The 26,932-nt window shown below is 40.2% G+C and overlaps 3 protein-coding genes across 4 annotated transcripts; 2 read left to right on the forward strand and 1 right to left on the reverse strand.

The window, feature by feature from the left end:
* Window positions 1-10,465: 10,465 nt before the first annotated feature.
* On the reverse strand, window positions 10,466-13,475 carry cts12 (cathepsin 12). The gene is made up of 7 exons (XM_084011193.1): window positions 13,359-13,475; window positions 13,155-13,274; window positions 12,307-12,471; window positions 12,004-12,225; window positions 11,743-11,911; window positions 10,837-10,942; window positions 10,466-10,690 (listed from the first exon to the last, which is right to left on the reverse strand). Exons 1-7 carry the CDS (start codon window positions 13,359-13,361, stop codon window positions 10,591-10,593), a joined length of 885 nt encoding a protein of 294 aa, XP_083867319.1. The 5' UTR covers window positions 13,362-13,475; the 3' UTR covers window positions 10,466-10,590.
* Window positions 13,476-15,293: 1,818 nt separating this feature from the next.
* ankrd29 (ankyrin repeat domain 29) lies at window positions 15,294-20,976 on the forward strand. 2 transcript variants are annotated; one of them, XM_084011376.1, is made up of 10 exons: window positions 15,294-15,514; window positions 15,894-16,001; window positions 16,641-16,739; window positions 16,886-16,984; window positions 18,893-18,991; window positions 19,286-19,384; window positions 19,897-19,995; window positions 20,084-20,179; window positions 20,377-20,475; window positions 20,559-20,976. In XM_084011376.1, exons 1-10 carry the CDS (start codon window positions 15,503-15,505, stop codon window positions 20,640-20,642), a joined length of 894 nt encoding a protein of 297 aa, XP_083867502.1. In that variant the 5' UTR covers window positions 15,294-15,502; the 3' UTR covers window positions 20,643-20,976. The 2 variants fall into 2 exon arrangements, with proteins under 2 accessions (XP_083867502.1, XP_083867501.1); XM_084011375.1 differs by having other exon boundaries at window positions 15,295-15,514; window positions 15,891-16,001.
* Window positions 20,977-21,415: 439 nt separating this feature from the next.
* On the forward strand, window positions 21,416-26,030 carry LOC311014211 (vacuolar protein sorting-associated protein 4B-like). The gene is made up of 11 exons (XM_084010661.1): window positions 21,416-21,592; window positions 22,507-22,618; window positions 22,709-22,850; window positions 23,131-23,189; window positions 23,437-23,556; window positions 23,648-23,804; window positions 24,050-24,198; window positions 24,408-24,489; window positions 24,764-24,983; window positions 25,539-25,679; window positions 25,763-26,030. Exons 1-11 carry the CDS (start codon window positions 21,572-21,574, stop codon window positions 25,862-25,864), a joined length of 1,305 nt encoding a protein of 434 aa, XP_083866787.1. The 5' UTR covers window positions 21,416-21,571; the 3' UTR covers window positions 25,865-26,030.
* The last annotated feature ends 902 nt before the right edge of the window (window positions 26,031-26,932 follow it).

The following is a 26,932-nucleotide window of genomic DNA, read 5'->3' on the forward strand; positions in this document are numbered from 1 at the left end:
CATTTGGCCTCCATACAGATCGTTGAAAGTATTTTATTGGAAACTGAAATAAAACACTTCAGTGGATTTTTTGTTTTACCATTTATGTAACGTATGCGTAGGATGCAAGACAATGTCTTAAAAAAATGCTCAATCTCATCTAATAGTCTCTGCAACAAAAACCCAACTTCCAACCTGCAGGGAGACCAGATCCAGTGGAGCCCATTTTCTTCAAAGATAATATGCATACAGGCCTTGATGTGCAAAAATATCATGATTCAACACAGGAACTCTGCATTTAAAAGGAAAATCCCAGCCCTACAGCAAAGACGTGAAATAACAGCTCCTCAACCATAAGGTTTATATGGTTTGTTCCCCTTTGAAAGGTAAGAAGCTATGGAATAATTAACAATCAATGAATAATAATTACACTTCAAAGGCAATGTTGCCATTATAGCTAAGACCAAATTGATAATAATACAGCTGAACGTTTTCTCCTAATGTTTACTACAACTGTGACTTTAAATGCGCTGAAAATATACAAAAATGCAACATTTGTGATGCAATTTATAGCTTGAGTTTCATATAACCATGATTCAAATAATATAAATATCCCTCCAAAACTTCAGTTAGTAATAAACACAGGCTGATGAATAAATGATATCTGATCTTTTGGACACAACTTTTTTAGATTGAGACATAAGGGTCAAATGGGACAGTAAAGCTACACAAGGTTTGATTGTCTGGCCTGATGAGTGAAAATAAAAACTTGTTTTGTTGTTGAGCCCTAGTTGTGAAAACGCACAATCAAAAATTGGCATGCCCTCATTCGTGTGACATCACGTTGGTGGGAGGGGCAACCATCAAACCGGAAGTTAACCCTACAGAGCATGAGGTGAGGAAAATGACAAACTTTAGCTAGTTTTCACCATTGTCAAAGCTAACATATCACACAAATCATTGATGGAAACATGAATGTGATTTACGACTGCATCCAAAAATGTAAATATAATGTTTCTATTTTAGGATTTAGATTGGTTTTAATTTGGGGGTTTTTTTGCTAACAGTTTTTAGCCAGCTAGCAAAAACAACGAGTTAATACACCAACAAAGCCAAACACCAACAGCTAGGGTTAACCTTTAGCTATTAACACATCCCAAACTTACTTTTATGAATCTATTGCAGAGGAGAATGCCACCAGTGAGACAACAGTTTTGGACTTCAAGCATTTCTTTGCATTGCTGGATACTTCTGGATTTTGCTAGCTGTTTTACCATCCCTATCCAGGGAGTGCTATATAGAGGACTGGATAGTGAGTCATTGGCCAAATTTTCAAAAATCCTTTCACCACCAGGTCATTTTCAATGTGTCTCTTCACCAATTAAAAATGATCCAGTTCAATGGCGGCTGATGTCAACAAGGCAGCAATTTAGCATAGTTCCCAAAATTAATAAATTAGTATTTTACCGTCTGTGTTGTCGTGGTGCTTTGCTCAAATTAAATGTGATATTTTCATGGATTTATCTCGATCACTCTGTTCTCATCTGTAATTTTTCCATTTTTTCAAGTATCTTTTTTTCTCTCTTATTTTTCTACATGGTGTTATCGTTAACATTTACTTTTCTGTGGCTTCATCTCCACCTTTTGCTGTTTGTTGCGATATTTGTGTATGAACATAATTTGAAAGAGTCGATGATGTCATGCTACTGAATTGTTTGTGGCTGCAGGAATCAAAACTTTACAAACTCTTGCAAGTAAATTTAATAATAAATCTGAAAATGAAATCACCTCAGACTTCTCGAGAATAATTTTGAGTGCTACCAGTCCCAGCTGTGGGACGATGTTGATTCATATTCATTTTAATCTGGGATTTCTCGTTTTTTATCTGGACTCTGAGTCTATAATGAAAAAAAAAAGATTGATGGGGAGGGAGGGGGAAAGCAAAAAGAAAGGCTCATACAAAGGGTCAAAAATAGCACAGGAATCATGGGAAAAGTTATGGGGACCTGCGTACAGTTTGTAAGGTAAAAATAATAACAGATTCCCAGAACAAGACAATATACAAAGGTGTGCACCAACTACACAAATAATATTTGAATAAGCTTTATACTATTGGGGATGATGTGTTTTCATGGTGCAGCAGAAAGTAAATGGTGTACTTGTGTGTGTAATGTTTGATTAGTTTCTCACTTTGCTGTTCAGGGCTGAGACTATACGTGGCTGAATGTACAGACGGTTTCTCTTCACATGTTTCGGTAAGTGAGAGTCGTTCTTTTATCCAACATATTGGGGAAGTTAACAGGGGCCACACCACTGTAGCTGCTGTGACGGCCCCTGCCTAGCCAAGCCTGGTGGGTCTTGTGTCTGTATTTTCCCCACAGATCTATGGGTACCTGGGAGGCTGTGGGTGTGGCAGTCAGCTGAATTTGGAGCACCTGTGCCTTGCTGCCACAGATGATAAAAGGCCCTCCCCCAGTGCTGTTCGCCCTCTGTCTTTTGATGCTTCCACCGGCCAGCAGCCGCAGGCCTTTTTGTTTGTTTGATTCTGGTTCTGTTTTCACTCCACAACACCCTACACTTCATTATTCACACACCCACACTTACATGACTGATATTACTGACTGACACACTCCCTATTTAAACTAACTTAGGCAAGGCAAGGCAATTTTATTTGTATAGCACCTTTCAACAACAGGTCAATTCAAAGTACTTACACTTACCAGGAGAAACCCCCTCCGAAGGTAAGATGGGTTCTTATACTGTTTCTTTGCTTCGTGATGTTTGTGTGTTTCTGGATCTTCTCGGCTGATAATGTAGTTTTGTTTTGACTTAATTGCCTTTGTCTGTTCGTTACCGACACATTAAGGTTAAGTGCTCCATCTCATGGTCAAAGGTAGAACAGCAGAGTGAATTTAAGGTTTTTTCACTTTGTCATGTTGTAGTGATAGTAGATGTTTGTTCCTGTGTTTTTATAAAACAAAGTGACTTGGGGGTCACAGAGCACATGATCATTGAGCTGTTGAAAATACCTTTAATTTTTAAATCCATACTACCCATTGATGCCATTTTGTGTCTCTTTGTAGTCTTTATGCATCTGATTATAGAACTTTTGCGTTATTGGTCCTTTTATGTTTTTCAAAGTACATAAAACATTTTTTGCAAATATGTCTAATTGTTGCATTCTATGTGCATTTCTTCTTTCTTGCATCACTTTCTTTGCATTTCTGTGTAGTCGTTTTGGTCTCTTTTTGCTTATTTTGCATCTCTGTGTAGCTGTTTTGTGTTTGTCTTTTTCATATTGTTTGAAATCCAATCCATGCAAAATCGATGGCTGCACCATTACATCACATACGACCCTTTACAAGAGTCTCATTTTAAAACGAGTCATCTTTAAATATCAAAAAGTCAACCAAAGACATATTTCCACTGACTCCCGTCTTTACAGCTGTAGCGACAGTGGGGCTGCTGGCTGCTGGCGTTTACCTCATAGAATTTCAAATTAAGTTCTGTGGGTTTTCAACAAAGCCGGTTCGCACAATCTGACTTTGTAATGATGCCCGGGGGTCTGCGGGGTTCAAGGAGTCGGTTTGTCACAAATTAATTACTGTGCAGGGCATCTATTGATGCTGACAGGATCCACAACCCTGGATCCGGTCTCTAATGCAACCGGTCTTCCATTAAGCTTCACATTTCATAAGCAGCCCACGAACGGTGAAGAGGGGACAGGGACTCGGTTCGGTTTTGTTGTCCCTGAGAGAAAAAGAAAATAAGAAAAGCAGAAATATGAGATTATCATACATGCACTCACAAATTGTACACCATCAGTTTTTTAAAAATCTTTAATAAAAAAATAAATAATGAAGTCCCAGCAAGTAATTTTATCATTAGGTTTAGTCACACTTTTTTTAACAACAATTGTAAAAAGCATTCATGATTTTTAGAAATGTAATATATTACTTCTCTGTTGTTAAAAAGGCATTTTTGTCATAACAGAATTAATATCAGGGTTAACAGAACGAATACATTGGTAAATACTCTGTGAAACGTTGGATGGATTTACCTCCTATGTAAACTGTTTCCACTGTTGCCGACTTTCTGCTCAGACGAGGAGGCCACTATTAGTTTGATAACGTCATGTTGTCTGGACACTGGACGACAACAGAACCAAACATTTATAGCTTATCCTCAAGCTTGTGTAATGTTGTCAGCATGTAAACCCGTCTCCTACAAAATAATTTTCCTTTACAACCAAACTCTCAATTACAATTCCACTTAACAAAATAACGTTGTTAGTTTAAGGCGACAAAACTACTTGGATAGATAAGTTAAAAAATCCTCATGGTTCGGCTTAAAATTTATATTAAATTGAAACAAAACAAAAGTACTTGTTTGTGTTTAGGCAGAAAGTACTTGGTTCACACCAGGTGGTAACCTCAGGTTCTGAGAAGGGAAGCCAATGCTGAAGTGCCTTAAACGTGCATTCTCTCTGCTGATCACCAGGGGGTGACTCCTCTGCAACTCCTCTGCTTGCAAAATTGAGTCTGATTGCATGGAGATCTATGAGAAAATGACCCTACTTCTCACTTGATTTATTACCTCACCATTTATAGACCTTGTCATTAGGGGCGTTGGTATGCCCACAAAGACAACTTTAGATCACAAATAAACAGCAAAAATATGGCTGTATCATCCATCCATCATCTACCGCTTATCCTGTATTCAGGGTCGCGGGGGGGCTGGAGCCGATCCCAGCTGTCATTGGGCGAAGGCAGGGTACACCTGGACAGGACGCCAGTCTATCGCAGGGCCGACATGTAGAGACAAACAACCATTCGCGCTCACATTCACACCTACGGGACATTTAGAGTCATCAATGAACCTATCCCCATCCTGCATGTCTTTGGACTGTGGGAGGAAGCCAGAGAACCCGGAGAGAACCCATGCTTACACGGGGAGAACATGCAAACTCCACACAGAAGGAGCCCGAACCCTACCCGGGAATCGAACCCGGGACCCTCTCACTGTGAGGCGACAGTGCTACCCACCACACCACCGTGCAGCCCCATGGCCCTATCAAGTGAACTTTATTATTGTATCTTCTTTGGCTGCTACTTTGGTGAGTTTTGTCTTACAGTTGTTCAGTTGGGATCTCAGCTTTCGGATGTATCATATTTACAGGTAGCATGAAGAAGCAAAATCCTACATCATACACACTATTTTTGCTGTATACTCATTTAGTCATTTAGTTTGCGTCTCATTTAGGTCAAAGTTGATATCATGAGGTTTTAACTTCAACTTTCAACTTTTTTTAGCAGTTTCTTCCTGTTATAAGGGTTTGCAGGATGAATATGTTTCTACATGTTTAAAATGTCATTATGTGGTGTTTGTTGCAATGTGTGCAACTTCCCCAAAGATACCAAACCACCAACTACAGCATTTCTGAACAACACTTTCATAATTTCCCACATCAGGAAATTACTATTTTATCCTTGATATATATAATTACCTGTAATTGAGGTCCTGTTGGCAGGGTGAAACCGAGTCAGCTGTGCTCCTCAGAGAGCCGGTACTCACCACGGAGTGCTCCCCGGTGTTTACACTGGCAGCCTGCTGGAGCCTGAAGCTAGCACACAGAAATGACCTGCATCAACATCTAAATACAAAAGTAGGGAAATTATTATGGCGCTGTAGAAATAACTTGTGCTCACAGGTTTGTTTTTCTTGGGCCTTTTCACCACCTCCTTTGGAGTTGTGTTTTTTTTTTTTTTCTCTCCCCCTTAAAGGGAGACATTCTGACAGTAGAGATAAAGACAGTAACAGCAGGGACCACCCAAACAAAATTGGCATGTTCACACACCTAGACCTCGGCCCCAGACGGTCTGGGCCTTAGACTACAATTGATGAAAATATGGATTACAGCAACTTTAAATGAAAGCCTGCAGGCAACAAACGAGTTAAAAGGAATATGTCACCCTTTTAACAAAGCTTCTCATCTCCTCTATCACATCCTGGATCCTCCGGATGTTCTCTGTCATGTTGGCGCTCGGAGGCGTCTTCCCAACGAAGGCCTCGACTTGTGTGATTTTGTCTTCCAACACGGGGAGCACTGCGTTCAAGTCCATCCCTGAAAAAAAAGGGAAAACAAACAAAAGCAGTGATTTGTATCCAAGCTGCACGATGGCAAAGGCCATTAAATACTATAATAATAATAATAATAATAATAATAATATATATCATCTATCTGCCCACCGACGTTGGTCAACGACATCGTCTCCACGTCCCGGCTGATCTTTAGTCTCTCTGTGATATTACTGATTTTAGAGTCGGAGTCGGAGGCGGCCACGATCGTGACTCCATCAGGACGTCTGTGTCGTCCTGAAAATCAAAAGGCCGCCATGATCTACCGTGACGCCGTGGTCATACTGTCTTTTCATGTCACCCACCTCTTCTGATCTTTTTGAGGACGGCGACGACAGCAACGGCCGAGACGTCCATTAGTGATTCTCCTTTTTCCTTCAGCTCATTCAAAAGGTCTTTGAAGGTGTTTGTATGTGCGACAGCTCTGTTGTGGGGAAAAAAATCAAACTGCTTTTCACTTCTTGCAAGTTTGAAATGAATATTATGCGTCTGACTTGATATGAATTCTGCTGTTTGCCCGCTTTTAAGGTCACTCTTCGTCTCGTTGGCTTCTGTCTGTAAGTGAGTTGAAGTATCTTTGAGTCCCTTGGCCCTGTTGACCAGACCTCCCTCTGTCACGTCCTAATTAATATAATCAGACTTAATATTTTAGATACATACCTCTGTTATTGAACATTCAGGTTACATTACTAATTTGTTACCCTTAAAACTTCGTCAGCAGCTTCTCTGGACTCATTTGCTGCCGTCTCTGCTTTCTCTACAGCATCTATGATTCCATTATGAGCTCTTATACTGATCATGCTCAGCAGGTTGGTGCTGTTGGCAGCCTTATGAAGCACTCTGTAATGATGATATATGGTCAGTGTCTGTTTAAAGCAGTAATAAGTGAGCGAGGATGGCAGCCCTCTTGTATGGTGTTTTTATATCATATGTAATTAAAATGTCCTGATTGGGAGAGAAAAATGCTTTAACATGTTGCCACACATTGTCTGTATGGGTGGAATAAAACTACAGGTCCGTTGGAGATTATATATTTGAATATATCACGATTTTAATATTGACATGGCAAGAAGACTTTTAAAATGTTTGCCAACCCTCTGATCTACATTTTATCCATCCACTTTCTTGTGTTTTTCTTCATCGCACTCACTGTTGGAATTCTGCCGCCTCTCCACTGAGCTTGTCCACCCGCTCCGATACAGTTACAATATTTGTCTTTTATTTGGAAGACGTTGACTGACGTCTTAAAGAGCTCCAGGTTGGCGTCGTCCAGCTGAGCAGCGTGCTGCTCAAATCCCTGCAATTCACACACAATAAATTCAGCAACACAAAACCTTTTAAATTATTTAAGTAACACCTTATTTCTTAAACGGTTGTGTGATTTTTTTTTTTAAATAATCTTAAAAAAATAATAATTTTGAAAAACATATTGTTACAGTTAAAGGCATGACACTTACCGGCCGTTAATAACAAATATATCACAAAAGCACATAAATCCATTATTTTATTTCATATTTAAACATAATACAAAAGTAATAAAAACACTTGGAAGTGATGTAGACGCCCATGTTTGTATTTAAATAATTTTATCATCTCTCTCTCTCTCTCTATATATATATATATATATATATATATATATATATATATATATATATATATATATATATATATATATATATATATATATATATATATAGGAGTATATATATATATATATATATATATATATATACTCCTATATATATATATATATATATATATATATATATAATAGAATCGATAGCAAATGAGTAGCTTGTGAGTGTCCAAGTATCGATCGATTTGCACTCCAAAATGTCTCAAAAGGTAAAAGATGGCCAATTACCATTTAAACTTCCTCCATCATTAAGATGTCAGTGATATTCTTCAGCCGATCTTGAGTGGTTTCCATCAGGGGAACGAGCGTACTTCTTTTTCTCTCCAGCTGAGTTTGATGTTGCTGGCAGATGATGAATAAAACATCAGTTCGACACACAGAAACGTGTGATATGACAACAGCAACTGTGTTTCAACCTGCAATTATTTTGGCCTGTCTTTAAAGGTCCAGTGTGTCAGATTGACTATTATCAGAAGTGTTACAATTACTAAGAATCGTTATGTTTTCATTTAATTAGAAAGAGCCATTCAAATCTACATAAAAAAATGGATTGTAATAGAAAAACAGAAATGCATTTTAATAAATTCTTGTACACATATTGTTCAAATCAAATATAGAATATGACTGGGTATGTGACCTAAAACGGTTAAAAGGCCAACTACATTTTTCCAGAATTTTCCATAAACTGAACATATCTCTATGCCAGAAAGTGACCAATGAATGCATTTTATTCTTTTACATCTCACATGTATGTGCGTTGTCCTGCTCTCTGCCAGCATCGTCTCTCTGAGCAGTGCAGCCTCGCTCACTCATCTCCTGCACGAAGCGCTGAGCCGCATCATCTCTGCTTTGTCGTTTCCAGAAAGAAGGCCGACTCTCCAGGTTTCTCTTCAGTTTGCCGCTTCATCAAACCTGGCGGACCACAATAACAAAAACACTGCTATTATCTTGGCCCAGTTGCAGAAGATAAGATAAGATTATACTTTATTGTCCTGCGGGGAAATGTGTCTCGGCCTCCAAGCTGTTGCATCACACCAGGCGGCAACCTCTAGTTCTTAAAAGTGAAGCGATGTCTGAAGTGCCTTACACTTGCATTCTCTCTGCTGGCCATCAGGGGGCGACTCCTCTGGTTGCAAAAAGAAGTCTGATATAAGTCTATGAGAAAATGGGGATAGTAGGACTCTGGCATCAGTCGTACCTTGGTTCCAGAGACGTTTGCCTTGGAGCTTTTTATGTTGCACACATGAAAGAAAGCCGGACAGTGAGAAACTTTAGACTCAATGTCCAGTGAGGTTAAGATTTGTTGGAAGCAGTGGAGCATGTGAACTGTGTTTGATTAAACAATCCAATGAGCATATCAAGTGACAAATTGTAGACTATAATATCGGTCCCGAAGACATTTCAGTTGATCCAAAAAGTAATTAACAATTATTGTTAATAATCGTAGAAAAAGAAAATGCAGGAAAGACATACATTTATTTATTTAAGACAAAACATTTATTTGCATTGAAAATACAAAACACCTTTTGTTGTTTTGAACATTCCCCCTTCATAACTCTTCTTTGAAATGTGTCATTTTCTACCAAGTACATTAAGTGTTACCATGATATAATAAATATAATAAAGTTTTACAGTCTGCATATAGAACGTGAGACTTAAATAATGCACCGTAGTGTAAGTGGTTGTTTTTTAAAATTCACAAAATTATTTTTTATACTCTAATTTCTGCCCAATGTAACATGTTCTCACTTTAATTGTTTAAATTGTAGTTTTTCATATTTGTTAGACTAATCAATCAAATATTAGGAGGGCTAACAGTATATCTGGCTACAAGCTGGTGGTGTAATACATCCCTGAGAGAAGCAATGTGTTCACTGTACAGAGTTCCCACTGAACTATGTTCCCCAGATTTATATTTATGATTAATATTTTTTTTTAATAATATATTGTATAGACACAAAATGGGAAAGTGACAAAGGGTTCGATGATCCACGTTTCTACATGCTCTCCCACGATCATGTTCCCATGGTCCTATGTTGCAGGGTCCTAAGTTCCAAAATATCCTATCTTCCCAGGGTCATATGTTCCCAAGGTCTATGTCCCAGGGTGTTCCCACGGTCCTATTTTCCCACTGTCCTATATTCCGGGGTCCTATGTTCCAGGGTCCTATGTTCCCAAGGTCCTATGTTCCAGGGTCCTATGTTCCCTAGGTCCTGTGTTCTTAGCGTCCTATGTTCCCAAGGTCCTATGATCTAAGGGTCCTATGTTCCCAAGGTCCTATGTTCGTAGGGTACTATGTTCCTAGGGTAGGCTGATATGTTCCAATATCATGTTTTCCCTCCTAACTAACTTGTTATCCATTCATAACCACAAAATCTACTTTTTTATTTTGTGGTCCAAAAGCCAATTACTTGCTGTTGAATATCTCATCATCAAAAAAGTCTGACACATGGTGAATATTGCTTTTTAATAAAGTGGCACACTGCAATAAAACATTCTGGGGATCAACCCAGAATCTTTTTATATTTTAGAGAACTGCAAAATAATTGTGTTTATATGGCTTCCTTGAAACCTTGCTCCTATTTAATATATATACTGTATATATATATGGATCATTTTCATAAAATATTTAAACCTGAAGCGGATAAAATTTGACCCTGAACTTATGACCCTGGGAACGTAGAACAACACCATTTCTAGAGGGTAGGAATGGTTCAGCAGGAGGTTCATGAAATATGGATGAGAGTAGTTTTTAAAGACATGGGCTGTTAGAGGAATGACTGATGCTGTTTTCCGACATCCAGTGGAAGAGTTCAGCATTAATGAACTCATCAGGATCATAGAATCGGGTACAATGCGTAGCTCGCAATGCCACAAGTGTTTCTGCCGTTCCGGACCATCCGCATGAAGCCGCCTTCGCCCCAACTGCTGCCCCAGCTAAGAAGAAAAAAAAAAACAAGAAAAAAAATGTAACCAATTAAAACCAAATACAAGAAACATTTGTGCATGTGATGTATAATAGAAAATTTACTTTTTCAACAAAAACAAATGATGTTATTCTATATGTGGAGGTTTTTTCTGACCTGTTTTTGATGATCCAGAAGTCTTGGCCTCCGTCAGAGCCGTAGCCGACCAGCAGCACCGCGTGACTCAGATTGTTCGGGTTACAGGCGGGCTCCTCGTATATTCCTGCAAAGGAAATTTCAACCTGCATCAATTTATTGTTTCGCCAGTCTGAAACAACCTGCAAACAATGACATAATATCACCTTTTGTTGCTTATCTACCAATATATATGGCGCAACATATATGTCAATATTCACTTTTAGCTTTGTTTTGGTCTCCACCAACTGGCTTTTTAGCATCCAAAATCTCCTCTATGTTCCTTAGCTAGTTGCTAACTTTTTCTGTCTGCTGTTTGGTGCTGGTATGGATGCAAATAAGAGATGTTAGTTTTGGAATTTTAGCAGTCATGGAGTACTTAATGTTGAAATTAAAACTGAATTCATAGCATTGCAATATTTGACTTTAAAAACCGTATATCTGAATTTATTTGTTTGAATTCACTGCGTGGAAATTAAAATCTGAAGTTTTAACTAGGTTTAACGATATCTAAAATAGGTCAGTGCAATATGGAGAGAATAAAATATCACAATATTTTTAACAAAATACCTCAATATCAATGTGACGATATTATAGCATTGACCTGTTGTGCTTTTAATAAATATTTACACAACGGAATTTTTGATAAATAATCATCAGTAATGTGCATATAATGATTAAGTTGGTTAAGTTAAAAAGTTGAACATCTAGAAAAGTCATAGAAAATTACATCACTTAACTGTAAAACAGCCTTTAAAACCAGAAGAATATGACACTTATGCATTATTATGATATCCAAAAGCTAAGACAATGTCTAGTCTCATGAATGGCGATTATGATATCAATATATTGCCCAGGCCCATACAGAGAGAGTATTTTACAATTAACCTGAGCTGTAGAACAGGAAACTTGAGTGATCGGCATCAATGGCTACTGTGATTGGACCGATGGTTGCCACGGCGTCGGCCAGAGCCTGCTCGTCTCCTTTGGGTATGAACCTGTAGTCTTTGATGTGGGCCACCGCCAGTCTGCCATCGTAGTAACAGGGCTGGGAGTCCTGAAGAGAGAAGAAACACGGAGCTTAAACACTAATGTCCGGACACGGTTTAAAATGCTCTGATGGGGCGGAGCCAGCAGGTCGAGCCTTACCACTGAGGTGTATGGGTAGTTGCTCGTCGCCTGCAGCCCATTGTTGACCACATAGTCGTAGGCGTTGGCCATCCAGGCCCCGCTGCAGCCATAGGTGCCGTAAGACCTGGAGCAGTCCACCAGGTTCTGCTCACTCAAAGACACCAGCTGACCCGTCTTCTTGTAGATTTGTCCCTCAATGGCTCCCGTAGTGCTAAAGGCCCAGCACGAGCCGCAGTAACCCTGTGGTAGGACATTTAACACATATATTTGAAGGTGTTTGTGATCCAGTCTGGTTAAATTTTGAATTTTATAACGCCTTACCTGATCTTTCACCTCCGTGACATAACCCATGTTCCTGTAGTCCACAACGTGAGCATTTAGCTTCTTGGCGTTGGTTCGCAGCCTCTGGCCCGAGACGGTTTTCCCTCTCTTCACAAACTGGGAGTTTATCATGGCACCTTGCAAGACCTGGTACTCTAGGGCCGTCTACATGTGGGGCACACGGAGAAGATTGTTTCCCAATAATTCATGTTATTGATTTGCCCAGACTTCTCTCTATATATGGGTCGTAGCTTTACTTATGGAAAATAACGCATTGCTATTTGTATATAACCTATGTAATCAATTTGAATGTAAATCACATAGTTGTCATGTAGTATAAAGAGCGACGTCCACGTAGGGACGAGGTCGGGTTGGATGATTTGGGTAAAAAAAAAAAAAGACTGGACTTTCACCCAGGAGACTGCTGTTCATGTCCTTTGTGAAACTAGAAGTCATTGACTTATTGTCATGTAACTTTTGTACTTAAGTAACAGCACTTAAGTAGTTATTATAACCCAAACCACAATATTTTCAGAAATCTGAACAAGTAATTTTGTTGCTTCAGCACAACAGGGGCTGGTGCAGGCAAATAACTTTTTTGTAAGATATCGTATTAACTTTGAGTTAGCATATCGGTTCATCAAAACAAATAACATTAGAATACACTTGAAGAGAGTTAGATGAAAAGATTCATATCATTCTTTTGCCCGTACTGTAAATAAAGCTAGGAGAGGGTTAGCTTAGCTTAGCTTACCACAAACACTAGAAGGGAAACAGCTAGCGTGGCTCTGTCTAAAGCCTTGCAGCAGTGGAGATTTTAGCAGATAGAGAAAATCGCCGCTCCTTACCAGGTCTCCATATTTATTCATGGCCATAGTGAACGGCCTCATCCCCATGAAGAACGCGCGGTTGTTGTCTTCAATCATCAGTGCGTTCTCCTCCCAGATGGATCTCCTTTGCAAGTCGTCCTGCACCACAAAACAAACCAAAAAAAAGTTATGTGAATCAGAGTGTTTCTGAATTCGTTATTTCAGATGCGGAGTCCATCTCACCATGTCTTCGTAGGCTATGCCGTGGCTGCTCTTCCAGATCTCCCACTCGGTCAGGACCGCCTCGTCCGAGTCCGAGGCCGCGTGCTGAGGGCCAAACAACAGGGCCGCGAGTAGAGCGGCTCGCAGCAGGAAGCCGGCCTGCAGGACTACAAAGACTAGAGCATCACAGTTGAGTCAAACCTTATGTTTGCACCTAAACTATCTTCTTCTGTCATTTACTGACAAAATCAAATACATAAGGATTGGGATAGTAGAATAACTGTTGTTTTTGTTGAAAGCTGAAATTCTGGATCTGGTGAGCAAGTCACAGAAACGTCTCAAGTCAAGTCCAAAGTCCTAGACTTTGAGTTTTGAATCCTAAATGTGGCACAATGGGTTTTTCTCCAAATGTATTTGGATTTTAACAACAGAGTAATAACATATTGCATTAACAACTATCATTATTCTTAAAGTTGGTATTTTGTTTTCTTTTAAAGCTTGGGTTGGTAATCTTGAGATAGTAGAAAGACTACAACAAATACAAAGTTTTTGTACTTTGTTACATCCCACCTCTGCAGCTTAATGTTCTTCTTACAGCTCACCTATCACTAAAATGCAATTTGATGTGAAAACAGAGAATATTTCTGATATATAATCAATCATCGGTGTCAACTGGATCATGATATTAAGTCTTCATGCATTTATGCATTAATTCATTTTAAGCCAACATATGGTGCCCTCAGAACAAGCATCTGTCTCATGATATTTAATGAATGTAAGCAATATGCATTTTACAAAACATTCAAACACTGAATATGAAATAAAAAGCCGGCTTACCTTCAGGGATGTGAGTCTGTTTGGTTCCCATGTTTCTAGAGGAACTCTGCAGCGATACGGCAGCAGACTTACTGTCAACCTTCCTTTAGTAGCGCTGCAATAAATACACGTCTCCCCTATACTTGAATGAATCCCTTAATCAACACGTAAGGCAGCAGCTGAGAAGGACATTAGTCAACAAAAATAAGATGCTCTCCCTCCATTATCACTTAGAGAGAGCTAAAGCTGCAATATTGTAAATCCTTCAATTACCGGTTTATAAATGAGCATAACACCTGACACCCAACTTTCCACAAACAACGGTGTAAAAATACTTAATTATAAGTTCAGGGAGAACCCTACTTCAGTAAAAGTACAGCAGTATAATCAGATATGTGTATCAAATGTTAAATTATTGTTAATATTGATGCTCGGCCCTCACAATAATTGTCCATCTTATTTTTATGAGTGATTTTGTGTAACTTGCGTGTTGTGAATAAGGTACCAGACTGCATTAAAAAAAACATAAAAATAAACTAATACAGCTGTTTTGCCTGGGCTAAGCTGCAAATGTCCTCAGATCCTAGAAACGTGTTTATTTCACACTAAAGAAGCTTAAATGTGCGTTTCGTTCTGTCCCTGTCGGATCAGTTTATGTTTATGAATCAATCCGACATGTGAGTGACTGCATGATGGAAGAGCTTCCAGCTATCTTTCATGATGCATAAGCTCTTTCAAATGCAGCCAAAGCATTTACAACTAAAATGCAGATGCATCTATTTAATGCGATAAAGCAGGAATAGCATAATAATAATAATAATACATGATTATTATTATCAGTTGTAGTAAGATAATTCTGTTATATTATTATAAAAATAATAGAAATGGTAATAATCCAGCAGAATTAGCATACTAATAATAATAATACAATTGTTATTATTGTTATCAAATCTAGGCTAGGCTATTAATTAAAAAAAAAGCAAAAACCTATTCAACTGAAGTCCGTCCCCTTCGTTTGAAAAAAAAAAAACAAAGAAATATGAATAACAAGCTTTTTAAAGTTAATTCATAAATGCGATTCATGTATATTTATCAAATGGCGTGCGTGCTCAGCAGCGCCTCCTGCCGGCGGTCTGCAGAGTGACACGCCTCCCGTGCAGCAGCAGCACTCAGCGGCAGCAGCAGCGACTGCGGAGGATGAGCTCAGCTGACCGTCTTCTGCCTGTTATTATGTCCGCGGACGGCCGCCGCCAACACCCAGACTCAGTGCGGCAAAACGGGCCAGTGGCGATGCTCGTGAGTGAGTGAGTGCGCAGGAAGAAGCATGAGTCACGAATGAAGTCTGCAGGATGTCTTTCAAGGTAAACCGTCACCTCTCTCTCCCGTCTGTCGCTCTGTATGTCTGTCTGTCTGCGGGCCTGCACAAGAGCTCACACACCTGCCTCCTCTTAAAGTCTTTGCGTTTAACTGTGCGGTAATTAAATAGGCTTGTTTTTACAGAATTGTGTAGGTGTGCGTGCGCGTGTGTATGCATGTCTGTTTCACACATTAACCTGTACTAGTTTGCACGCACCGTTTCATGCAACAACAAAAAATACTACATCCAGACCCCTTCAGGTGTCCTGGACGAGAGTTCAATGTGTGTGTGTGTGTGTGTGTGTGTGTGTGTGTGTGTGTGTGTGTGTGTGTGTGTGTCTGTGTCTGTGTCTGTGTCTCTGTGTGTTTTTGCACCCCCAGAAGGAAACACCCCTGGCTAACGCCGTGTTCTGGGCGGCGAGGAAGGGGAACCTGGCCCTCCTGCAGCTGCTGCTGAACAGCGGACGCGTGGATGCCGACTGCAGAGACAGTGTAGGGACGCTGCATGTCCTGGCTGCTCAGCTGCACGCTTTACCCATAACCCACCTGTGGTAGGGAGACAGAGACCCCCATCTTATGTGTGTTTTATGTTTTCATCGTTATGAAGGGTGCGGGTGCACATTACGTTTGGCTGTCTGGAGTCAAACTGAAATAAGACAAGATATAAGGAAAAAAGTGCCTAAAAATTGCATTATCTCTGCTGACCACCAGGAGGGGACTCCTCTCTGATTGTATAGAAGTCTTAGAGGAAGGCCGAAGTCGAGGCTTTAAAACTGTAGTCCACGAACCAACAGTTAACGTCACCATGTCTACAACAACTTCTTATATGCAGTCTATGAACTTCTATGAACCTGCAAATGAGCATTTGTCCCCTTTAAACGTCATTGTTTCAGTGTCATCTGTAATAAAACACCAAAAGTTGAAAATGTATTAAACAAACTCATGCATACAAAAAAAACAATTTATTTGCAGCGTTAAAGGTCTAGCACAGAAATGTTGCAGATAACTGTATTTTTTGATAGTTAAGACAGTGTGCATGAGGTTGTATTTTTCTCTCCATCACATCTGTCTCATGGACGAGACGTGCGAAGTGTTTGTGCTAATTTACCATTTTCATGTTTCTTTTCTCAGTATGGAACGACGGCGCTGATGGTGGCGTCGTACAGCGGCCATTATGAGTGTGTCAAAGAGCTCATCATGCAAGGGGCCGACATCAACTACCAGAGAGAGGTATGACCGCAGAATAAACGGCCATGAAGAAGTCCCGGGACTACTTCATGGCTGTTATTTATATATATATATATATATATGTATTATAGTATGTTCTAATACACACACATGGAATTTGTTTTTCCTCTTCTAATCGTCCTCCTCAGACGGGTTCCTCCGCCCTGTTCTTCGCCTCCCAGCAGGGACACGTCGACGTCGTGAAGCTCCTCTTTGAATTCGGCGCCTCCACTGAATTCCAGACGAAGGTACGCAGCCAACGAACGTATGAATGCAACAATGCGTTCGTTTCAGACTCGTGGTTCAGATCGCTTTGTGTGGAGATAATCGTGGGCGGATTGTGAAATAGCGAGGGCTCCAGGGCACAGACATGGCAAAGCCCCCCACCTCTAACACAAGACACCCAAGCCTTGTAGGTCTTTTGTAGTTTTATGTCTGTTTGTGGTTATTTTACACAAGTTCTATTGTGTCCCTTTTTAAATGTCTTGGTCTTTTTGTAGGGTTGTAATTATTTATCTCTTGTTGTATTGCCCGTTTTTGTAGAGGTTTTGCATCTCTTTGTTGTCATTTTGTGTCTCTCTAGGTGTTTGTGGTCCTTTTTGTAGTTGTTTTATGTCTAGTTGTAGTCATGTTGTGTCTTTTTGTAGTTGTTTTATGTCTAGTTGTAGTCATGTTGTGTCTCTTTGTAGTTGTGTTATGTCTAGTTGTAGTCATGTTGTGTCTTTTTGTAGTTGTTTTATGTCTAGTTGTAGTCATGTTGTGTCTCTTTGTAGTTGTTTTATGTCTAGTTGTAGTCATGTTGTGTCTTTTTGTAGTTGTGTTATGTCTAGTTGTAGTCATGTTGTGTCTCTTTGTAGTTGTTTTATGTCTAGTTGTAGTCATGTTGTGTCTTTTTGTAGTTGTGTTATGTCTAGTTGTAGTCATGTTGTGTCTCTTTGTAGTTGTTTTATGTCTAGTTGTAGTCATGTTGTGTCTTTTTGTAGTTGTGTTATGTCTAGTTGTAGTCATGTTGTGTCTTTTTGTAGTTGTGTTATGTCTAGTTGTAGTCATGTTGTGTCTCTTTGTAGTTGTGTTATGTCTAGTTGTAGTCATGTTGTGTCTCTTTGTAGTTGTTTTATGTCTAGTTGTAGTCATGTTGTGTCTTTTTGTAGATGTGTTATGTCTAGTTGTAGTCATGTTGTGTCTCTTTGTAGTTGTGTTATGTCTAGTTGTAGTTATGTTGTGTCTCTTTGTAGTTGTTTTATGTCTAGTTGTAGTCATGTTGTGTCTCTTTGTAGTTGTTTTATGTCTAGTTGTAGTCATGTTGTGTCTTTTTGTAGTTGTGTTATGTCTAGTTGTAGTCATGTTGTGTCTTTTTGTAGTTGTGTTATGTCTAGTTGTAGTCATGTTGTGTCTCTTTGTAGTTGTGTTATGTCTAGTTGTAGTCATGTTGTGTCTCTTTGTAGTTGTTTTATGTCTAGTTGTAGTCATGTTGTGTCTTTTTGTAGATGTGTTATGTCTAGTTGTAGTCATGTTGTGTCTCTTTGTAGTTGTGTTATGTCTAGTTGTAGTTATGTTGTGTCTCTTTGTAGTTGTTTTATGTCTAGTTGTAGTCATGTTGTGTCTCTTTGTAGTTGTTTTATGTCTAGTTGTAGTCATGTTGTGTCTTTTTGTAGTTGTTTTATGTCTAGTTGTAGTCATGTTGTGTCTCTTTGTAGTTGTGTTATGTCTAGTTGTAGTTATGTTGTGTCTCTTTGTAGTTGTTTTATGTCTAGTTGTAGTCATGTTGTGTCTCTTTGTAGTTGTGTTATGTCTAGTTGTAGTTATGTTGTGTCTCTTTGTAGTTGTGTTATGTCTAGTTGTAGTCATGTTGTGTCTCTTTGTAGTTGTTTTATGTCTAGTTGTAGTCATGTTGTGTCTTTTTGTAGTTGTTTTATGTCTAGTTGTAGTCATGTTGTGTCTCTTTGTAGATGTGTTATGTCTAGTTGTAGTTATGTTGTGTCTCTTTGTAGTTGTGTTATGTCTAGTTGTAGTCATGTTGTGTCTCTTTGTAGTTGTGTTATGTCTAGTTGTAGTTATTTTGTGTCTCTTTGTAGTTGTTTTATGTCTAGTTGTAGTTGTAGTACTATGTACTATTCTCACCGCCGGCTTGTTTCTCTCCTGTGTTTTCGTGTCAGGACGGCGGCACGGCTCTCACCGTCGCTGCTCAGTACGGCCACTCCAAGGTGGTGGACGCCCTGCTGAAGAACGGAGCCAACGTCCACGACCAGCTGAATGTGAGTCTGTTTGTGTTTGTCCTGTCTGTCTGTCTGTCTGTCTGTCTGTCTGTCTGTCTGTCTGTATGTCAACAACAGGACGGTTAGCTGCACACATTGTTTCCAGCAGCTGGAATCCAGACTCTCAGGTTTCTGCTGAGTCAGACACGACTGGATTAGTGTTTGTCCTCAGGCTGCCGAAAAACAACCTGGCTGCACGTCAATGTATCATTAAAATGGTAGTAATATGTTGGGAATACACTTTCTGTGTAGTTTTTTGTATTGTTACCCTGACATGATACTTTTGTGTTCCAGGATGGGGCCACCCCTCTGTTCCTCGCTGCCCAGGAGGGTCATGTGACTGTGATCCGTCAGCTGTTGTCATGTGGTGCCAGGGTTAACCAAGTGAGGGAGGTAAGGTCTTCGCCTCTTTCGCATTTGTCAGAGATCTAAGGTACAGTGTGTCGCATTCAGGGAGATCAGCAATATTATTCAGTATAGTTTATTTTATGGCGTATTCAGACCTGTTATTGGCCACGTGTGTGGAAACTGTTTCGTGATTGGTCAGAATTTTGTTGGACTTGTCTCTTATTTTCTGTCTTTGTAGTTTTTTGTCAGCCGTAGACCAATCTCTTTTCGAAGACCTCTCGGTTTGGCCTTCGTGGCATTCAAAGAACCCGTTTTTATAGGACTGCGTTTTTGTGTTTTTTGTTTTGACATTTGCCACCTTAATTCTACACGCTTGACTCGGGGGAGAAGTTTCAGTCGGTTGCGATCTGCGACCTCACAGCTAGGTGTCGCCAGACCCTTCGCGTTCGACAGTGAAAGGGCTCGAAGCTCACATTGTCATCCGTTCCCATGGCTGCTCTAATATGACACACCTCTTCTCTCTTACGTCCTTCCTCTCTCGTCCACGTCGTCTACAGGATGGCACCGCCGCCCTGTGGATGGCGGCCCAGATGGGTCACGGCGAGGTGGTGAGGGTGCTGCTCTTACGTGGTGCGGATCGGGATGCCGACAGACAAGTACGTGTTTTTTTTTTTCCAGATGAATTAAGTACATAAAGTGTACATGAAGGAATCGTTAAATCCTCTTCTCCTGTTGTCCTTAAAGGACGGATCGACAGCGTTGTTCAAAGCAGCTTTTAAGGGACACAACGGCGTCATCGAGGAACTTCTCAAGTTTTCTCCTTCAGTTGGCCTTCTCAAGGTAGAGGACACTGCTGTTGACTTTGATTTTGCGCTTTTTTTCTGAGAATTTAAGGTGAAGTTCACACTCATGACAAATATGATAAATATGTAGCTACAGCCAGGAGACGGTTTGCTTGGTGCACAATAAAAGATATAAATATATATATATGTTGATAACTTCCATAACCATTATGAAGACATATCTGTGGTCCCCAGAACGGCTCTACTGCCCTCCACGCTGCCGTAATGGGGGGAAATCTCAGATCTGTCCTGCTGCTGCTCGGCGCCAACGCCGACCCCGACCTTCTCAACAAGGTCAGAAGCTGACATTTAAAAGACGAGACAATGAACGTGGGCAGAATGTAACTCGTTAACTATTCCTCATGTGTGTTTTACAGAATAACGAACTCCCTGCCGATCTTACAAAGAGCGATCGCATCCTGAAGTTGTTACATCCAAAAATGTTCAACGGAGACAGCTGATGACTTCCTTCCTTCCTTCAATGCCTGCCTGTAACGCGCTGCCTGATGGGAGAATAAAACAACAATACAGTGTCACATATACTCAGCTACAACTTGTACCGTCCGTGGTGTTTAGCTTTTGATTGCGACTGAAACGAAGCTGTCATGTGTCGAATAAAAACCCCGGGACTAAAGAGAGACAACCAAACATGTCTGCCACGTGCATCACCTCCTTCCCTCTCGTTGTTCTAGCGTGTACGTTTTTTCTGTTCTTCATCCCCAGGTGTTGTAAGGTTTCTTTTGGGATATTTTTTGCACACTATTTATTTTATGGATGTAATAAAATGTAAATTTGTTATTCAATCCATAAGTGGCATTGCACATGTTCATTTTGTTTTGAAAGGTCATAGATGTCCTGATTAGCATTTTTAATCATATAATATTACATATTATGGCAGAAATATGATTCAGTTATAATGACTTATATTGACTGGATATATTATAAGGCGTACACCTTTTTTTCTTAATGTTTTCGAGGTATACGTACCATTTTTGTTATTATTAGAATTTTTACATATTAGTAAAACAAATATATTTATTTATTTATTACAGGGGTACATGCATATGATTTTTTTTTTTATTCACCTGTTTCTCACTTTTTTTTGTCTTTTTTACGTTTTACGTCCATATAGTAACCTTTAATCCATATATTTTCAAAATCCAAGATGACGTCAGCCGTTGAAGATGACGCGCCCATCGTCACGTGACCACCGCGGAAGTGACAGCCAACTTTTGTGTTTTGTTTTGTTGATGCGGAAGGAAAGAGACGAGACTTTTAGTTTCTCCGTCGAAGTTGTTGTATAATGAAACGTAAATAGAAGAACACAGAAGAAAAAAGGCGGTTAACACTTTTTATTAATCTTAAATTCGACTCACATATTAGGAGCTAAATGTCTGGTGGTAATTTACAGGTGAGTGACAAACTTTTGGTGAGTTAAATGCCCGGTTGCATAAGACTGACGTTTAACAGATTTTTTAATACACTTGTACGTTTTGAATCGGTTTAAATGACGAATTCAGCGTGTAAAACATGTACATTTAAATGTAAAGATTAACTAACTTTGCCAGGGTCAAGAAGTAATAATTCATAGTTGTATTGATGTGTGTGGTTTGTTTTTTAAATCGTTTACAAGATAATAACATTTGGGTTGCCAGGTTGGGAAAAATCCCATATGAAGTGTCAGACGTGACATTATGTGACTTTTCCCCCTTTTTTAAATTAAAACACGGTTTCATTGAAATAACCTTTGAGGTCAAAAGAGAAATTTAACCAATATTTCACAAAAAAGAAAGTAGAAGGAAAAGTCAAAAATATTCATATACATTTGTGCAGCAAACTTTTTATTTTTGCTTTTTTTTACCCCTCTCCCTTTAATCAATCACTGGGCTAAACCACACAACTGTACATAACATAGTTAAACCAGTATTGTATATTCATTAATACGTCACACATATCATTCTTTAAATAAACGTTGGTGGAATAACTTCTACACATTTACTTGTATTGGTAATTTTATTTTAATAAATGATCCGTGGCCTTTCAATATCACTTTCTTATTAGACACTAAATATAATATAACATAATTTTTAGTTCATTTAAAGTTAATCAACCGATTACTAACTTGAAAAGGTTAATTCATGGATTTTCACATTTTTAACTTTATTACCAAATAGAAGTGCTTAAAGGATTTTTCACAACCAGCTAAAGGTGTTTGTATTATGTGCCTGACTAATTATCAGCCATTATTGAACACATTATAACTACTTATAAACATATTAAAGGTGGTTTTCCTAAATAATTTTTTTCCACAACGCCCATTTGCAGAAAGCTATTGATCTCGCCAGCAAAGCTGCGGCGGAGGACAAAGCCAAGAACTACGAGGAGGCGCTCCGATGCTACCAGAATGCAGTGCAGTACTTCCTTCACGTCGTCAAGTGTGAGGAGCCTCATCCCTGTTTGATTTCCTACTATGCTTTGTGTCGATTTGTATATGTTGTCCAACCATCGTCGTATTGCTGCGTTGCAGATGAGGCGCAGGGAGCTCGGGCGGCGCAGAGCATCAGAGAGAAGTGTGCCGACTACCTGGACCGAGCCGAGCAGCTGAAGGCATACCTGAAGAAGAAGGAGAACGCTCCGGCCAAACCCGTCAGGGAGTCCGGTGACAAAGGGTGAGGAGGCACCGGACCCCGGTTTGTTTGTTGCCATGGCAACCGGTACATAATTCATACATCTGGGGGTCATTTTCTTTTTTTATTCATGTTTCATTGAATGGTAAATAATTTGAAGTCTTTGAGTCTTTTTTCAGGGACCTTCCTTAAAATGTGCAGTTTGATATCAGATTCAAGAAATTATTAGGGAACTATGGGATCTGTTAAATGTAAAATATATATATATATTTATATATATATATGTCCATAAATAACAATGTGGATTGTTGTCTTATTTCAGGGATGACAGCGGTGATGGCGAAGACGCAGAAAAGAAGAAGTACGAAAATCAGCTCTCAGGTGAACAAAAATGTTGTTTTGTATCTCTGAATTTTGTTGAGTATTTTATTTTTGTATTCTGCATTTGTTTTTGTCCAGCATCTCATCCGGTTAATTGTCTTTGATTATTCAAATATTATCATTCTCAAACCCATCTCTCTCGCTCTCTCTCTCTCTCTCTCTCTCTCTCTCTCTCTCTCTCTCTCTCTCTCTCTCTCTCTCTCTCTCTCTCTCTCTCTCTCTCTCTCTCTCTCTCTCTCTCTCTCAGGTGCCATTGTCATGGAGAAGCCCAACATCAAGTGGGACGACGTTGCTGGACTCGAGGGGGCCAAAGAAGCCCTGAAGGAAGCCGTGATCCTGCCCATCAAGTTCCCTCACCTGTTCCAAGGTGGCAAAAAAACACACGAGAACACAACTTCTAAAAACCCGCTGAGAGAAAACACAAGAACGTGTTTAACGGTATCTGCTTCTGTGTGTAGGGAAGCGGACTCCTTGGCGGGGGATCCTCCTGTTCGGCCCCCCGGGAACGGGGAAGTCCTACCTGGCCAAGGCGGTCGCCACAGAGGCCAACAACTCCACCTTCTTCTCCATCTCCTCCTCCGACCTCGTCTCCAAATGGCTCGGGGAGAGTGAAAAGTGAGACCACCGGGGGGGTTTCTGTACACAACACATCAACCTCTCTCTCTCTCTCTCTCTCTCTCTCTCTCTCTCTCTCTCTCTCTCTCAATTCAATTCAATTGGGCTTTATTGGCATGAATGTTTCTGTAACAATGTTGCCAAAGCATCAAAATAAATAGAATTTGTCCAAATATTAGGACAGAACACAATAAACGCACTCTCTTTCTCCCTCTCTCTCTCTCCACCTCTCTCTCTTTCCCCAGGCTGGTGAAGAGCTTGTTCACGTTGGCGCGGGAACACAAGCCGTCGATCATCTTCATCGACGAGGTCGACTCCCTCTGCGGCTCCAGGAGCGAGAACGAGAGCGAGGCGGCGCGGCGGATCAAGACCGAGTTCCTCGTCCAGATGCAAGGTGCGTTTGTATTGTATTATATTTATTAACGTTTTTTAGTGCACAATAAAACATTAGCCTTATATAGTACAAGGAGAGATGCATTGCACCAGGTTTTAGCAAACTATTTACCATCTAAGGTGAGGCGAGAAGAGACTGGGATCTGTAACGGCAGATCTCTTGTTTTTTATGAAGCGTGAGACGAGTTCTCCTTCTTCTCCTCCTCTCAGGTGTCGGAAACGATAACGAGGGGATCCTGGTCCTGGGAGCCACCAACATACCCTGGACGCTGGACTCAGCCATCAGGAGAAGGTGAGTCTATGTAAAAATGATGCCTACGGGTTAAAGGTCAGCGCATCAGTCCGTCCACTCAGCACTATTTTCAGTCAATTTCAGTCCCTTGTAACGAGGTTCCCTGTTCTGATCAATAACAGCTGACTGGTCCTCAACATGTGTCGTAGTTAATTACATCAACAGAAATCCATTTAGCAGAACTTGCAATTGCATATAAGCTTAAATAAATCCTCTGAATTGGTCATGGAATCAATTTGATGACCCGCTTTAATCTTTTTTTTGTTTCTCTCAGGTTTGAGAAGCGGATCTACATCCCTCTCCCGGAGGCGCACGCCCGCTCCTTCATGTTCAAGCTGCATCTGGGCTCCACCCCCAGCAGCCTGACGGAGGACGACTTCGTCACGCTGGGCAAAAAAACGGAGGGCTACTCCGGAGCGGACGTCAGCATAATTGTGAGGGACGCGCTGATGCAGCCCGTCAGGAAGGTCCAGTCCTCCACTCACTTCAAAAAGGTAAAAAAAAAAAAACCCAGAGCTTGTTTTAAACTACAATCCATGAAAAAAAGGCGTAACGCACGCACACTATGAAACATTAAAACTGCTGAGTCATTTCATTGCAAATAGCAACTCAAGTTTTTCTTTTTGCCAACCAGATATTGTTACCACCAATAAATGGAGATTGATTTTTATAGAATGGAATTTCTGTCAGGTTTCACGCAAAGTATTACTCACTATGTAGGACCATAAACCACCAGAGAGCGACGTTTCTGAGATATTATCTCTGATTTCCGTCATATTTTTTTGTTTTCACCTCTCCCATTTGTGTTACTTACTCTCTGTCATCTTTTTTTAATCACTGCAGTTATTTCCATTAAAATGTCTATAACGTAACGATGTGTTCACTAATTAAGAGAAACTGGATATTATTCTTTTAAGAAAACATGATTTTTCGCTTCATCCTCACCCTAAACCGGCCCGTAGATCTGGATGAATCTGTCGGACCGAACCACTTACGTTTCTCTGTGTCCGTCTTCTGTCATCCGCGCCACGAAACGCGCTCTCCTTCAGGTCCGCGGCTCGTTGTGGAACAACCCCAGCGTCGTGGTGGACGACCTCTTGACCCCGTGTTCGCCGGGCGATCCCAACGCCATAGAGATGACGTGGGTGGACGTTCCTGGGGAGAAGCTTCTGGAGCCAGTCGTGTCCATGGTAATACAAAGACTTCCTTTGGTTTTTTTGTTGTAAGTTCCCAGCATGCATTGTGACCCCGTGTGCTGGTTTGTCCCGTGCAGCCTGACATGCTGAGGTCACTGGCGAACACCAAGCCGACGGTGAACGAGCAGGACCTGGAGAAGCTGACGAAGTTTACAGCCGATTTTGGTCAAGAAGGCTAACGATCTTTAACGACGCCGCAACTAATCACTGTTTTCACTGTCAATTACACTCACGATTATTCGATTCGTCTTTTGTGTCAAAAAAAAAGCGGTGGAAAGTGGAGCCCAAAGTTCTTTAGTTTCTTAATCTGATCTGATCCGAAAGTAAATATTTTTTTAAGATGTTGTGAAACAGAATAGGTCTTCGTAGACAGGATGTGGAGTTTGGAGAAATAGATGGGAAGCCAGCATGGGAGCAAAGCAGTGTACTGACACCTAATTAAACATCAATACCACTTTAAGTGTACGATATATTAAGAAGATTTTCACAGCTTTGCCTTTCTGACGGGGAACTGAAGCCGTTATCTGTGCTCACCTGAAAGCCACCAGACTCCATTCAGAAAAACAGTCATTTGTTTGTGTTGTTGTGTGACTTTGGTGATGCCGAATGAACCCGTTGAAGCAACAAAGTCACACAGTTACACAAACTAATTGACTGATCGAGGTGGTGGATAAGCAGCTGGCAGAGGTAAAATGACTGCTTTTGTCAATGTAGTCTGGTGGCTTTCAAGAGAACACCGATAACGGCTGAAAATATTCTAAATATAGCTATCGTCCACTTTGTCTGATCACGATTTGATGATTTGTTTCTCCAACTCCATCAATCTGATCCCGTCACTTTAAGAATAAGCTGCCGTTTTTTTTTTACTAGAAATCTGACCGAGATGATTAATCGATGATCAAAATCTTAATTGACAACTTTTTTTCTTTTTTTTTTGCCGATCACCTAATCAATTAATCGAATCTTCGTCAGCACTTTTTATCTCTAATTTATGAATCCACCATTGATCGCGTTTACATCCACATGTTTGTGAGGTTTCGTATTTCTTTTGCTTGACGGTTTTTATTTTTCAAACTATAGTGGTTTTGAAGACAGCTGTTCTGTAAAATGTACACGAGGTGACGCTGCAGCAGGTAAACACGTATTCAACACTACATGCCTCTTAATATAATCTAAGGGGGATTATATTGTTTATTGCACTAAACTAATCAATTTCAGGGCTGGTTTTTATAAACGGGAACTGTCAA

The sequence above is a fragment of the Eutrigla gurnardus genome, assembly GCF_963514095.1.
Source record: "Eutrigla gurnardus genome assembly, chromosome: 6".
NCBI lineage: Eukaryota > Metazoa > Chordata > Actinopteri > Perciformes > Triglidae > Eutrigla > Eutrigla gurnardus.